The 16309-nt window shown below is 38.4% G+C and overlaps 1 protein-coding gene across 2 annotated transcripts in view; it reads left to right on the top strand.

The window, feature by feature from the left end:
• The window catches only part of TRIO (trio Rho guanine nucleotide exchange factor), a 254322-nt gene that overhangs the window by 224991 nt on the left and 13022 nt on the right, over positions 1-16309 (top strand). Inside the window, exons 37-48 of one of the 2 annotated variants that reach the window (XM_035318490.1) lie at positions 528-623; positions 2724-2872; positions 3626-3692; positions 6626-6729; positions 7316-7385; positions 9196-9285; positions 9744-9836; positions 10453-10503; positions 10733-10810; positions 11735-11926; positions 12902-13079; positions 13915-14684. In XM_035318490.1, the coding sequence (XP_035174381.1) occupies positions 528-623; positions 2724-2872; positions 3626-3692; positions 6626-6729; positions 7316-7385; positions 9196-9285; positions 9744-9836; positions 10453-10503; positions 10733-10810; positions 11735-11926; positions 12902-13079; positions 13915-14684 (1938 nt within the window). The remainder of the gene's footprint in view (positions 1-527; positions 624-2723; positions 2873-3625; positions 3693-6625; positions 6730-7315; positions 7386-9195; positions 9286-9743; positions 9837-10452; positions 10504-10732; positions 10811-11734; positions 11927-12901; positions 13080-13914; positions 14685-16309) is intronic. The other variant, XM_035318491.1, reaches the window with a different exon arrangement.

Below are 16309 nucleotides of genomic sequence, written 5' to 3'. Positions count from 1 at the left end.
CTCAATTTCCCCTCTGAATCTGGGCAATGTATTCCAGCTCCTTTAGAAAAGTAGATGCCCCTGAGTTACTGGTGTATTTTTTTCTTAGTTTAATTGGTGTTTCATCTTATATTTCAAGCCCTCTTGGTTCTTGTTAGTTTTCTGCAGTCGTCATTTTGCTTAACCGGCAATAAAATGTTGACTGTTCGTTGTTCACTGGGTCAGCTCAGGTGATTTTTTATAGACGTTTGTCAGACATAATTAGCAAGATGAAGGATATTTCCTTGACTTCTATTGCATGTAGGAACAGGAATTTTTATCCCAGTAATTATAATGAAAGGCATGAAGTATTTTGACATTTAACTTCTGTGGGGTTTACTTAAAATTTCCAATTCCAGTTGCCTAAGTTGGGATGATTTTAGTGTTATGTTACACTGACAGTTATTGTTGGGTACTTTTGTCTGACAGAGAGGTGAAGGAAGTCTCTTGGTTCTTGAGCAAGAGCCAAACTAACTCTGGGATTCTCCTTCCTTTATGTCATTGCACAGACATCTTCTCGATTATTGGTGCGGCCTACCAGCTCCGAGACACCCAGTGCTGCAGAGCTAGTCAGTGCAATTGAAGAGCTCGTCAAAAGCAAAATGGTGAGGCTGACTGATAGATGTGCGTTTTGTTGTTGTTGTTGTTTGTTTGTTTGTTTGTTTGTTTTTTAATTGTCTTTAAGTCCCAATTTGCTATTCAGAGGAAAAACTCCATGCCCATCCTGAGCGTGCACCTTGTACCGGTAAAATGCAATGCATATTTCAAAAGTCACTTTCTGGGTTGGTGTATGGGTCACTTTGTACACCCTTTTCTGTGAAAGCAGTTAAAAAATAGGTGAGTGGCTTTGTAGAGCGGCAAAAAACAATAAATATGAGGAGGCAGAGAACAAGGAAAATGCATGTCCTCTTAGCAAAGAAAAAATAGAATAAAAATGTCCTATTAGAAAAATGAATGCTAATACCCAGAGTTACCCTGATTTGCCTGATAGACCTTTATTAGAAGAATACTTGAAACTAAATTTACAGTGGATCTTGCAGAGTAAAACAAAAATATCCCTCAAACAGAAATGTTTATGCTATCTAGTTGCTCTTTAGACAACAAGATAATGAAGAAATACCTAAAAGAGTAAGGGAGGATTGCTTTTTATTGGCTCCTTCTTTGCTTTGCAATGTTTGCTAACAAATTAATTAGTAGCAATTTGTGTCAGCTTTTTAAAGTTAGTGTTTTCAAGTTTGTGTGAGATGCTTACTGACAGGGAATGGGTTATAGGGGTGGTTCCAGAAAGTTCTTCCTTCATACTCAAAATCCGACCGGACAGTCCTGGAAAACATGCTCTGCTGGACTAGATGGTCCACTCTGGCCTCACAAATTCTGTGATTCCATTGATACCTTTGAGTCTGCCTTTTGCAACATACAGAAGACCCCTTTGGTCTTAGTAGAATTGCCACTGTGAAAACTCTACAGAGGACTGCAACTTGGCAAGCCTATGTTACCAGAGGTTGATACTTCCTGTTTGTTTTGTTTTGTTTTCTCATTTTAAGCAGCTTTGAATTTCAGAATTAGATCTTCGAATTTCCATTTACTCATTCATTCAAAAAGACTTAACACTTCACTTATGTTGCTGCATGAAATAACTTCTGCACTTTTATGGAGCATTAACTTTAATTTTTACTTCTGTTGAACCAGAAGGGTGAATAAGAAGTAATCTATGGGAAAATTCAAAGCAGCCTTTTGTAAATGGAAAGTTTGGTTGTTCATGTCTCTTTTGGGCAACCTAGCAGTGGATATAGATTAATGATCCATGCATGTAGTCCCTGTTGGAGATGTTCTCAATTCACATTTTTAGCAAAGGGTCAGCTTCTCCTGTTTTTTGGGCCAGTCTTATCATTATGGGCTTTTTACTATTTGTAAGGAAACAAAAAAAAAAAAAAGGACTGCATTGAACCCCACCCTCGTGAGGTAAATGTGTCTTGTGTTAAAGACTGTATCGCATGCAAGGAAAATGTGACACACAATCATAGCTTGATCCAAGTTCATAGGCTTAAATTAAAGAAGTCCAATAAATACATCATCGAAATTTGTTCATATTATTTCTCCCATGGCTTCTCCATCTCTTATACAAGCAATAAGACTGAGGAGTTCATGCATGGGAGACAGTGTATGGCAGAAGAGACTGCTTCTTTCCTAGGATTTGACCTGTTACAAAGCTCAAAAGCAGCATGGGCAATGTAGAAGTCATTATTTTGGCTGGCTATATAAAATGTTTGACAAAGAAGAGCCCCTCTGTTGTGATTTAAAAAATGGAACATCCAAAGAATCCCCTTTAAGTTTGTTCTATTTATTATCGAAAGTAGCTTGCATATGAGAGAACTAAAGTATAACAAATACGATTTAACCTCTAGCAATAAGCACACATACATGTGTCAAACGTGATCATGACACATGATCAAACAAGTTGAATTCCATTCTTTTACTGTGAAGGACAGACTGGTGTATTCAAGATGTGCTTCTAGGAGGTTAGATTATCTGTCCTGGAAAACTAAGTTGTTGACTGGTTTTCTAGAAGCGTGAGATGACCTTTGCCAATATACATTGCAATAATTGATCTTTCACGGGTTCCCATATACAGCTGTACATAAATGTATATTGTGAATAAAGAGGAAATAAATCACTGTTGCTTTCTTTCTTGAATGCCTTCTCAGGCCCTGGAAGACCGTCCAAGTTCATTATTGGTAGATCAAGGTGACAGCAGCAGTCCATCCTTCAACCCTTCGGATAACTCTCTTCTCTCCTCCTCATCACCTATAGATGAGATGGAAGAAAGGAAATCCAGCTCCTTAAAAAGACGACAGTAAGACCTCATTTTCACTCTATTCTTGATAATGTTTTAAAGAGAGAAGTAGAGTGTTTAAAGAATGTTCCTTTTGAGCTGGCAGCAGAAACTGTTAATCTGGAAGGGAGAGGACTCACGTTAAGTGTCAAGCATGCACTCACATTATGCAAAAAAAACTTCCCTCAAACACTAGTCCCAGTATACATTTCCTGTAAATTTTAATTTCAGTCACACCTGTGTTTGACTTTTAGAACATCAGTGTCAGTTATGCAGAACGATACTGATCTTTGAATATGCAGAGGTCTGTTAGGCTTCAAAAAACTGGTCATTCCCCTTGTTCTGTTCCCCCACACCATTTCTCAAAGGACTCTGAATTTCTTTTGTAGTAGTAAACTGTTACCATGGTAGAACAAAAACATTCCTGGTTTCAAAAATTATTTAAAGATGTGGCAAGAAATAACTCTCAGTTCATATGCTTAAGAGTCTCCAGACCAGAGATGTAATAGCATTTTATTTTAAACAATAGTTAAATGTTTAATTTTAATGACACATGTAGGAAAACATCTGACTTTTGACAAACAGAAGCGAGCCTGCTCCAGTTCCAAAGTCAAAGAATCATCTTGCTTAGAAAGAATGTGCATTAATTCTTCCTTTCCAGCTCTGCTTATCAAGAATATGTGACTGCAAATGTGTAAGAGGTTGTATGTCATTAATCCTCTTTTAGAATGTTTTCTTTAATGAAACGTGTTCACCATTTTCTTTCCCTTGTAGCTACGTCTTGCAGGAATTGGTGGAGACAGAGCGAGATTATGTACGAGATCTGGGCTACGTAGTTGAGGTAGGATTTTTTTTCGTTTCTTTTTTTTTAATGTGGTACCAATCAACCGTATTGCTTAAACCTCCATTTTTATTTTTTCAAATCAAAACACAGGAAGAAGCTGAACATCTGAATGTTTGCATTAAGAATTTTCCCTCCTGCACATTTTTAATATATTAGAAATACCACATCATATTTCATTCCTTCTTTCTTCCTATTATTGTGTGCTTCTTACTGTTCTTTTGAAGACTGTAGTTCTTTTGTCATTCTGAAGATCACTACCTCTGGTGTAATTGTATCTTAGACCACATGATTTTATTTTTAGCCCAGCTGAATTCAAAAAAGTCTTGTAGCTAAGCAGGTAGAACAACTATACTGGATTTGGAAGACTTACTCCCTTTCCTGCTGCTAGGCTTCTCTTAGAGTTCCTAGTTTCCCCTTCTGTGAAAGGAAATAAGACTTAATGAAGATGTGTGATTTTGAGCTACCAGTAAAATGCAAATGGAAGAGCAGAGAGAATGCATATAACAGTGAATTTCAACAAGGTTCAGTTCTTAAACTCTGTTTTAATGGAGGTAAGGGAAAAAAAAAAAAAGGCACTAAATTTTCCTCTAGTGGAGCCAAAATATGTTTCTAGCTCTGAATCCTCCTCCAGAAGAGCATCTGTCTCTGCCAGACTATGGGAGAGCCTACAAATAGTAACCTCTGGGGCAAGGGGCAGCCTTTTGAGAACATTCCCATTGAATGTTGTCATTCATGAATATTATTTTCATCAGGATCTTGTTATGTTCTTGTCCAAGTGCCTCAAATTATTTTTTTATCTGATTAACAAGTTTTGTAAGACTGATATTTAAACATCATCCATCCATTGTGTTATCCAGTGCAATTCTTATGGAGCTAGCAAAAAGACTTACAGAGCTTTCACCATCAGTAGTTGAAGAAATTATTTTTGATAGCTAAGATAGCTAAATTGACTTTTTGTTTGTTTGTTTGCATTCCCTGTCATTATATGTGACTTTTTTCTTTTGGCATACAGTTACAAAATGAGTAGACTTTTCTAATCTGCATGTTTAATATTCTTAAGAGCTTATTTGTGCATGCAGGAGGACTTTAAATATCCGTGAATCCACAAGCATCTTCCATTTTCCTTTTGTTACTGTATGGTTGCTACATCCATTTGTTAAGAAGTAATTTAGGCTCTAAACCCATTAACACTTCAGTAGGTGTGCAACTTCTCCCAGGTAATGTTAGTAACACTACTCAGGTGAGTAGTGTTGTGTATGTTGCTGTACTTACGGCAGTAGGCCTTAAGCTGTGAGTGATTTCAGGCAAGACATTCTTTTAATACAGTTAAATGGCACCTTAGGTATTGATGCTCACATCTGAAGAAGAGAAAAATGTTCTCAGCAAATGAAAAATAGGGCAAACTTGATCTTAAGAAGGACACTGTATGATACTGCTACCAGTTTGAAAACAGTTTACCGTGTACTTGTATTTAAGCACCACGTTTGATCAGCTTAAATTAATTTGCGGAAAGATTTAAGACTGCTGTTTATCTGTATTGGTTTCTTGCATTTTTTTCCCCTGGATCTACACATTTCCAAAAGAAAGCTGATTAGTAGGCCTGTAGCTACATCAGAGGCGACTTCGTGTATGTATGAGGTCTGTGCTGAATCAGTTCCAAACACTGCAGGCTTTGTGTGCTAAACATTTATACTGGATTAATATTTTATACATGAGATAAAATGCTTGTGCATATAAAATGTCTTTATGTTGTGCATGAAGGTTACTGGTACAGAATGTCTTAAGTAATCTGAAATTAATCCTTCTCTTCTCTCATCAAAGAGTGTCTTTTATTTTTCATATGATTCATTGAGAAAGGACATGAAATGATTTCAGATAACAGCTTTATGTTATTCTGATGGTGAATTTTGTATCAATATTGAAAACTGTAATTTTACCAGTATGCAGAAGAAGGTCAATTCATACATATTTGTTCACTTTGTCCACACAAGCAGCTATAAAGATCTTTGGCAATTTTTTTTAATAAGCAGGTATAATGAATGTATGGTTTTCCCACTATTGTAATAGCCATCATGCACTACTTAAAGGGAGTATTAGAAAGCTATGAACAAGCATTATTTTCATAACTAACAAAAAAAAATCCTAATGAAAACATTAGACATCAAAACATAAATTTGGAAAACTAAAAAAAAAATACCTGGCTAATTAGGAATAGAAGTCTTGGAAGATGGAGAAGGAGTAGACTTGAATGAATATTAAGAAATTTTAAAAAGCCAATGGGATTGCACAGTGAGACAAGTCTATGTAGATCAGAAAACAGGAAAACAGGACTACTGGAAAGGGTAAATGTAACTATCTTGCAGCCAGAATGCTTGCTAGTAGAATTGACATTCAATTGTTTAGTGTTCAGTCTGCTCATACCACAAATTTTAGTCCATGTAATGCAGTCCTATATGCAGTGCAGTTGCTTTCTTCTTCCATAGATCTTAGTGTAGGGTAAGTTTGGATGACTGAAATAAGAAACACTGAGAAAAGGAGCACAGAAGCTTGTTCAGTGGCTCTGACTCGTACTTGGTAACAGCCCTACCTTGGGCAAAGCATTGCACCTGGTTCAGATGAGTAAGGGTGAAGCCGCTGAAGTTTCCAGTATGATTTGAGCCTGTTCACACAGTCTAAATTAGCTAAGGTGAATTAATCTTTCCAGCACTCTGGGCACTGTTGCACAAACAACCTCAAACTAATTCATGATGTTTGTAGCCATGCTTTATGTGAAGTTATATTATAGAGCAGGGTTTTTTTTGTTTGTTTCCTTGGATTTGTGTCCTAAGCAAGTTGTCATGGGCTGTTTGGAAGGCATCTGGGGAAAGGGAGATTAGAAGGCAATTCTCACTTTAAGCTGAAATACAGTGAGTTTCTTTGGATTGTTGCAGGGTTACATGGCACTTATGAAGGAAGATGGAGTTCCTGATGACATGAAAGGCAAAGACAAGATTGTATTTGGAAACATTCATCAGATTTATGACTGGCACAGAGAGTATGTATATCTGTAACTTGAAAGCCACCTGCTGAACAGTTCTACCTAGAAAATACTAGTTTGACTTTAAGAACATATCTTTTCCTTCAAATATTTAGACACAAAGTAAACACACCTCCTCTTGTGCTTTCAGCTGTAGGTACTTACTAAGTAGATTCAGCTTTAAAATGTTGGTAGGAAGATTTGCTTATATATCACAAGTGCTTCAACTAAGAATCTCTAGTATAGATAATACTGTGTACGGAAATTTGTTTTTTTGAGAATCAGACTTCTCTGACTCAGAATACATTCTTGATGTATATGTTGGGGATTAGCACCTCAAGCACTCAGACTGGATAGGAGAAAAGTTTCAATCAATATATGAGAGAAAAATTTATTAACGGACATCAGTATTTTTCTATCTTGGAATGTGTGTCCCTTTGAAAATATTACACTGTTAATATTGTCATTTTGGAAATAGGTTAATACCCAAAGCTGTTGACAGGGGATGCAAAGTATATATCGTAATAAGACTACATTGCCTTACAATCACCTGTTGCCATAGTATGTGCTATCAGAAGAAAATGCTTACTGTGTTTATATTCAGCTTCTTTTTAGGAGAATTGGAGAAGTGCCTTGAAGATCCAGAAAAGCTGGGATCCCTGTTCGTTAAGCACGTAAGTGCAAATACTGTCTTTGGCCAAACCCTACAGTTGCTGCTGGCTAATGTGTTTATTAAGGATTTATCTGTGGTATAACATGGTTAAGAAAGATAAATGTTAAGAAAAAACGTTTCTCACTGTAATAGAGAGAGGGGAAGAGAGGTAAGAGCTTGTAAGTAAACTAGTAAGAATATCACTAGTGATTGAGATTCCTCCCTCTTCACCTGGGGAAGAAATCTTGAGTGCCAGGCATTCACGATGTTTAATCTTAGTCCAACGCCGTACCCTTTATAATTTTATGCAAGTCCCTTTTCATCTACTTACTAAAAGGAATGGCCATGTGATACATCTAGTATGGTAACACTTTGGAAGGAAATACGATAAACTGGTTATCTAGAAACTAGATATCGAACTATATATGCTACTAATCATTCTCCTACCCTCTTTTGGGGGGTGTCCCTTTGTGTAGAAGAACTGCTTAGTATATATTTGAGATGCGGTCTCAAGGTACTCCAAATCACACCAGATAGCAGAAGGGAAACTTGCCTGCTAAATGTGACTGTTAGCACAAGTATGCAAAGACTGAGAACAGACTGGATTCAAGCAGATTTAGTGGGCTTCAGATTTTCCTTGTGGACTGTTTGAAGTCAATACCAAGGTAGCAAAAGAGTATGGAACCGTAGCACTGGAAGTCAGGCCTAATTTCTGAACTAATGATGAGGAGTGAGCGGTTTCATTTCCAAGGGATCACCAAAAAAAAAAAAAGCACAGGGAGAGAGGAGAATCCTGAAGGGAGTAACTCTTCCTGTTTCTGAATGCTGTTTTACTTTCTCCAGGTATATTTATAGCTCAATTGTTTTTGAAAGGCACCCTTACCACTGCAGATGGAAGGGCAAGCTATGATCCTCTTACAACATACTCTGGCAAAACCCTGACTATTAGCTAGAATTTTCCAGAAATAGAAGATTCTATTTCTGCTCTTAATCTATGTCCTGTGTCTTTTTCAAGCTCCATTTTACTTTTTTTTTTTTGTCTTCACTGTTCAGTGCTCTCTAATTTTCTGACTACCAAAGCATCAACAGCAAACTAGTCCTGGCAAAATGATAAGGAAGATTTTGGAGTAGATAATATACATGTATTGTCTGTCTGTGTTTCTTAACCAGTATGGTGGTAACCAAGAATGAACCTTAAGGGTCAGAGTTATGCTCTCTCTCTTTCTTTGTTGCCTCAGTCTTAAAAACACATGCACACAAAATATGGAATCTGAGTACAAAAATACCAGCACCACCACTTCCAGGTTACATCACCTACTCCCACACTCAAACTCCAATAGGACAGCTTCTTCTACACAGAAGACAGACGGGTTTCTCTTAATTGCTCTGTACAGCTAAATAAGAGGGAGACATTATTATAATATATTTGAGTAACAATTAGATCATTGAAATAAAATAAAATACAATATTTCAGAGGCTCCCTACATTGGTCTTGCTAAAGAACGTTGTTCCCCTAAAAGAAACCATTTCTGTGGTTCTTTTTATTATGAGATCTGCTAAGCTATCATTTCTATACAATTGATGTTCAGGAGTATATCAGGTGTACAGCTGTAGCAATTTTTTCAATTGTGTTTTCTTTCTAAAATTATTATGATATATCCAGATAAACTTGGTTTCAGATCTGTAATTTCTGCATATGCAGCTACTTCTTTTCATCAAAAGGCCCTTTTTATGCTTATACATAGGAACAGTTGTACTTCTTAAAGTTATACTCTATTTTCAGTCTCGCATTCCTTTCCTTATTATAACATCATTTTGTATCCTTGTTCTAGGAGAGAAGGTTGCACATGTACATAGTTTACTGCCAAAACAAACCAAAGTCTGAGCACATTGTCTCAGAATACATTGATACATTTTTTGAGGTAAGTTCTTCAGGGAGGATATATGCAAAGTGAAGGATGTATGGGAATATAGGATATATGCAGAACCAGATCTGCTGGTTAAAAAAAAAAAGGGGGGGGTTAGAAAGGTTAAAAAAAAATACACAGGTTGTTGCTAAAAGAATTTAAAAAAAAATAAAAAAAAGCAAACCACATTAGGTTGTATTCCTTTGAATTACAATTCTTGCCCATTTCTATTCTCACTTCAAAAAAAAAAAAAAAAGGAAGATTCTGGGAGGAGAGAATATTTTGAATGCAAAACTGATACGCTGATGCAGATAAAGGGAAGGATTCCACCTTTTGCTAATTGCAGATCAAATTCTGCTCTGACTTTTGCCAGTTCTGCTCTGATAGCCGTTAATAGTGATACATGCTGCTATGTTTCTAACTGAACAAAAGAGTATTTTAAGCTCCAAAAATGTTTGTTTTACATCCCTCAGGATCTAAAGCAACGCCTGGGCCACAGACTTCAGCTCACGGACTTGCTAATAAAACCTGTGCAGAGAATTATGAAATACCAGCTGTTACTAAAGGTAAAGTGATACTGAAGTGAATGATTTAATGTATGTTTTAAATGATATGTTTTCTTTTTTTAATATTGGTTATGCTCTTACAATGTAGAATGATTATTTTCTGAACATAAGCAGGCAGTTATAAAAATGGAAGTAAATAGCTTGGATTGTTTTTTCATTTGTTTGTTTTTCAATGTTAAGGACCAGATGAACTCAAGTCAGTGACATAGAAATGTTTAATATTTGTACAAATATGATGCAATGGTGAGAGGGATACCTCAACTGTTTTCATCTCTAAATGTGATATTATTTACTGGGATTCATCCCAATTTTTCCGTCTACATGTGCAACCATTTTAATATCATGTAAATGTTTACTGAAAAACAACCGTGTCTATCACAGGTGTCATTATATTAATACATGTTTTTTTATAATGTAAAAAAAATTGTTAATAAATCTTAAAAAATATTACAGGGAAGCCCCACAGCAAGAAGCTTTAAAAAGAAATATATATATATATGTGTGTGTGTTCTGTAGTCCTTCATTCTCTGACAGTTTAGCAAGTACAGATTTTCTAAGATATCTCTGTGTGGTTTAATGAACAAAGAACTTATATTATTGATTTTTTCTTTTTCAGGACTTCCTCAAATATTCTAAAAAAGCTAACCTTGATACAACAGAACTAGAGGTACTTGAGACATTTTCTCACAGTGATTTAAATGTTCTTAACTCTGAACTTATACTTGTTTTGACAAGTTATTATCCTTTTTTTATCTTCTTGAGGATGTGCTTATGATAGGTGCTTATCTTTCACATTACTTTCTGTTCTAAATCAGCCATAGAAAATGAAACTAAACTTCATCCTGCTAACTTGTTTTTGGAAAATTAAGCTTTGATTTTTAATTTGTCTTGAACAGAGAGCTGTAGAGGTCATGTGTATAGTACCAAAACGGTGTAATGACATGATGAATGTTGGCCGCCTGCAAGGATTTGATGTAAGTTGACTGGGATTTTTCAGTGGATTTTGCTTAGCATTTTTGTCAGATGCTCTAGAAATTAACCATTAATGTTGTGGGAGGAGTTGATGGGGTTAAGGAGAGGTGGAGTGCTCCTTCGCCATATGGTTAGCTAGTGCAAAAGGTGGTAAATGCAAACATCATAGCCCTGCCAAGGACTTCATCCTGGAAAGCTTACCTCCTAAGTCAGTCACACTAGAGAAGTCTGTCTACAAAATCCATGAAGTGCTTGTGTTATTACAGTTCACTTATTGACTAATGATTTTGAAATACTAAAGTAATCATTTATTAGCAGATGAGCAGACCTCAGCAGTGTAGACAAAGGAGGAGTTTGCTATGGTCAGTCAGTAAAGTACCTGAGGCAACTGTAGCCCTTCTTATTTGGCAACTGTAGCCCTTCTTGTTTTGGTAAGGCTGGAAGAGATGAAAGTTGGCTGTTGAAGCAGAACACATAGTCATGTGTTCTACTTGCAAAGCCCTTTGAGAAAAAAAAAAAAAAAAAAAAAAAAAAAAAAAAAAAAAAAGCCCTTTCTGCTCTGCAGGTATGAACTTGAATTCAGTGCACTGGAAGACACTGGAAGTATATATGTAACTGTGTGAGAAGTGGCAGGCAAGGAATATCTTAATAGAGAGATGAAAGCCTTCCAATTTTACCAGTGTTACTAGTAAGCCACCAACTGCAGTATGAATTTAAAAGTGTGTGTAGGAGAGTGGTGGTTGTTTTTTGAGAGGACACAAGAGTATCTTGTGTATTGTAGGATCAATGGATATATAATGGTCAATGACACTGAGAAATTGGAAAATATACAAAGCTATTTTGTCATGAGCATTTGCTAAAAAAAGATTGATTGGATTGAAATGCAGGGTTGCATTAACTATGTTTCCACTTGCTTCTGTTTATAGGGTAAAATTGTAGCCCAGGGTAAGCTCCTGCTCCAGGACACGTTCTTGGTTACAGACCAGGACACAGGTCTTCTGCCACGCTGCAAGGAGAGACGGGTCTTCCTGTTTGAGCAGATTGTCATTTTCAGTGAGCCGCTAGATAAAAAGAAAGGTTTCTCCATGCCCGGATTCTTGTTTAAAAACAGTATCAAGGTAACTGTTGTGTGTGAATCTTAGCAGAGTTTGTGCAAGGGACACAAAGGTAACAGTTCCTAATTCAGTGTGGAGTCACTAATGGCATCTAGGAGGGCAATCTGAAAGCACAGCAAGGTGTCAGTCAATGACCTCCTATTGGATTTATGCTCGCTCTGATGATAAATGGAAATATTTGGATTCCAGCTCTCTGATGCTTCCCGCGTGAAGCATACCAAAGCAGCTGTTCCTGGACAAAACATTGCATGTACACCGCATAGCAAAGTCATTGCAAATAAGGAAAAGTCTTTAAGTATCCCTTCTGATGAGTTTCAGCTGCAGTCAGTCCCAATGTGTATGTAACATTTGCCACCTTCTTGGATTTGCCGATTTTTCTGCAAGCAAATCCCCCAAACAAAAAGCATTTACCCTCACTTCAACCCTTCCCAGAAAGAAAAGCTGTTGCTGGTATTACTCACCAGCCCTCCTCATGAAGCATTTTGTCTGGACCCTGCTTCCTCTGATTTGCCTTGCTGCTCTGCGTACCAGCTGCACACCCTGTTCTGCACTGGCCAGGCAGCCTGTTCCACGGTGTTGCTGTCTCTGCAGGAGAAGACTTCAGTGGGGCCATCAGCAAAGCTCCAGAGTGGGCTCGGCATTTTAAATAACACAAGGGGAGAGCAAGGACTGATGGAGAACATTAAGCCATACCGTCCATGTAGAGATAATAGGAGCGCAGTGCATCAGTACACAGCTATTGTGCTCTCTGGAGCAAAGGCTGCTGTAGAATGAGAATGTTGTTGATACTTTGGTTGTGCCAAAAATGACATATATTAATGCTTAGTTTACTGTAATCCTTCATTTCATGGTATTACTTTACTGAGCAAAAAGATGGTCATCTTAATTTAATTACATTTGAAGATTTGACTCTGAGCTATCAAGTAAGCAATTTCTCAAAAAATGCATGAAGGAAATTCTCTTTTTTTTTTTGTGAAGGTGAGTTGCCTTTCCCTGGAGGAAAATGTGGACAGCGATCCATGTAAATTTGCACTAACATCAAGAACGGGCGATGTCACGGAGACCTTTGTTTTGCATTCTGCCAGCCCAGCAGTCCGGCAGCTATGGATCCATGAAATTAACCAAATTTTGGAAAACCAGCGCAACTTTTTAAATGGTAAATGATTTGCTCTCTTTGAAAGTTCATAATTGAGTGACTTCTCTCTCATCTGTTGTTTCTTGGCTTTGAAATTGTTTGCAAGTTTCCTTTTTCCTGAGCTAATGCAGAACAGTTGGGCGTTATGTGCCACGTTTTTGCTTCAGAACAGATGCTTGCATTTGTCATAAGAGCGGTAGTCTGAATTTACATGGTGTTCTCTCGGCGAAATTTTCCAAATGTTTTGTAGGAGTGAATTACGACTGGTACCATCCGTTGCTGTGGAGAGTTTGTGTACCCCGTTTAAGCAAAAGCAAGCCTTTTGCTTGCAAGGGGAGTTTAAGGCATCCATTCAAAAATTGTTTTGCTTGTGTTACTTTGGTGGCCATTGTTGTTGCACCTTACTGTGGCAACAGCATTCAGATTCTGCAGAACAGTAGAAGGTGGTGGTGTCTGCTGTGACACCAGAAGTTTCTTACTATATTTCTGTATCCATCAGCTGTTGCCCCAATGTAGATTTTTTTTAAGAGATGTAAAGTACAGAGAACAATGAGCTGAGAACTGGAATCACGCTTGTTTTTTTCCCATCTTGGTAGCTGACTGACAATGTGATCTAGAGGAAAACATTTTTCCCCGGATTTAGCTTTTCTGTCTTTAATAAAAGTTTAATATAGCGGGTCGTGAAGGTGCAATGTAGAAAAGTGACTTGAGGACTGCAGTATGACCGGCATTGCTAAGGGAATTCATCATATTTGAGCGGTGCTCCCATTTTGCTAGTAAACGTGTCTGTTTTAAGCTGTTCTTCCCTATCCTGCCCTCCTTTCCCTGATCACCCCTTCTTCTTTCTCCATTGCAGCCTTGACGTCCCCAATTGAGTACCAGAGGAACCACAGCAGCGGTGGAGGCGGCAGCGGAAGCAGCAGCAGTAACAGCAGCGGCCCCAGCAGCTCTAGTGGAATCCCCAGCTCCAGCCGTAGCCGGCCATCCCGGATCCCCCAGCCTGTCAGACACCATTCCCCAGTCCTGGTCTCCTCTGCAGCCTCGGCCCAAGCAGAGGCAGACAAGATGTCAGGTATGTCCATTCACAATCTCTCCCTGCCACACTACAACACCTCCTTAGAAACTGGCCTGAGCCAGCCAGACAGGCACCCTCCCAGTGCAGAACCGGACGGTCCTCAGAGAGAAGCTGAGCAGATTCCCAAGATGAAAGTTATTGAGAGTCCCAGGAAGACAGCGGGAAACATTTCTGGCTCAGCTGACGGAGCCCAGAAAGACTCACGTGGAAGCTCAGAGGAAAGTCGCTCAAGAAACAGCATAGGATCACTGACGCTGGGGAAGCCAAGGCCAGGAGCCATCTCACCAATGAACTCTCCTCTCTCCACGACTTTCCCTTCTCCTTTTGGCAAAGAAACCTTTCCACCCAGCAGCCCCCTGCAGAAGGGCTCCTTTTGGAGCTCCATCCCAGCATCCCCTGCCAGCCGCCCTGGCTCCTTCACTTTCCCTGGGGACAGTGACTCCCTCCAGCGGCAGGTTCACCGCCACTCTTCACACAGCAAGGACACAGACCGCATGAGCACATGCTCCTCGACCAGCGAGCAGTCAGTTCACTCCACCCAGAGTAATGGGGTAAGAGCGGAGCACCTCTGTCCTGCGAGCTCTTCTAAAACCTTCCCATGCTCCCTTTCTGTGCGTTACCATCACTCTCCGTACTAACTTCTGGCTCTCCGGTGCTGTACTGCTCTGAAATAATCAACTGTTCCAGTGTCTTCTGCACATTAAAAAACAAAATGATCTACCTCTTGTGTATGTATACATAAAAACATAGACAGTGGTATGTATACAGACACACAAACACTGCTAACATTAGATGCAATTTCTGCCTCTGCTGAAAATATAGATCACTAGGCTGATACTAACTTGCTGTCCTTGCTTTTTCGTCTCTAATTTGAAGGCACATAATTAACATGCTGAAGCGTGGCAACCAGAGCACCTTGGGGTATGCATTGCAGCCAGCATTTAAATCTGACTTTGAGATTTTGGCAGATTGCCTTGGGGCTTTTTTCCCTGTCACGCCAAATCCGCCAGCACTGTCCTGTTGAGTTTTAACTTCGTTGAGATGTCTACGGTACAGTCCCTGGGCTGCTTGATTTTTATTTTGTATTTATTTCCGCCCCCCACCTCCTCCTTTCAGCCTTAGGTGATCTGCAGCATTCTCTTTTTAAATCCTTTGCCTGGTCAAGGAAGCTTCCTGCAGTCCACTCAAAATAGGCAAACAAAACCTAGCTAAAATAATCAACTGTTCTACTGTGATCAAAACAAATAGTGGCTCCACTTTTCTCTTCTGCTTTACAAGAAGAACTGTTTTAGGGCATCTGGAGATTCAGCCTTTTAGTGCGTACTTGGTGTGTTTGTGCGGAAAGCTGGGGTATCAACAGAATCCACATTCTCTGTCATAAAATCTACCAGGAAATGCAACTCAGCAATCACAGGGGCATGTGCAAATATAAGCAAAAATGTCAAGGCACTTGCCATGGATCTGGTAGGCAGGCTCTGGTGCCTTTTTTATTTCTAATAAAGGTGCGTTTGATTTTCTTCTCACTAAGTGTTGTGTTCACAAATGTTTGTTTTTCTACTCTCTCACAAATCGTATGCAGTACCAATTTTGCAAATCAACCTAACTTGCTGTACTTTTTAAAATGCATGCATTTCTTTATAGAACTGCTAAATATAACTAAACAGAGAGCTTTCTTGACTTCTTAGTTCTTATACTTTTATAATAGCTTTAGAGGAACAAATTATGCTTTGCATGTATCATATTTTTATCCTGATCTTTCAACTTTTCATTTGGTTTAGCTCTGTCTTGTGTATATCTTCAGTCTAGCAAAATGTGATGATAATATAATAGCTGGGGTAATCGGACTTTCTCACAATTACTGCACAGCATGTGAATCAAGACTTGCATAGTATTAATTGATTTCATTATATTAAAAAAAGAAGGAGAGAAAGGATGGCACTAAGTTTTCAAAACATTTGAATTTTGATACTATCAGCAAAGATACCTTTGCTTGTTTTTATCTTACTGTAAAACAATGTCTGAATGTGCTTCACAGCTACGTTTCGCTTGATAATTAAGCTTCATAATGCTTACTTTATAGACCATATTTTAGCAGGATTTCACACTGCATTCAACAAGCTGGAGAAGATGGGTTGTGAAGGCTTATTTTGATTTAACCATTCGCTTGTGTATATTT

Source organism: Oxyura jamaicensis, chromosome 2, assembly GCF_011077185.1.
Source record: "Oxyura jamaicensis isolate SHBP4307 breed ruddy duck chromosome 2, BPBGC_Ojam_1.0, whole genome shotgun sequence".
Taxonomy (NCBI): Eukaryota; Metazoa; Chordata; class Aves; order Anseriformes; family Anatidae; genus Oxyura; species Oxyura jamaicensis.
This window is presented reverse-complemented; position numbering and strand designations above follow the sequence as displayed.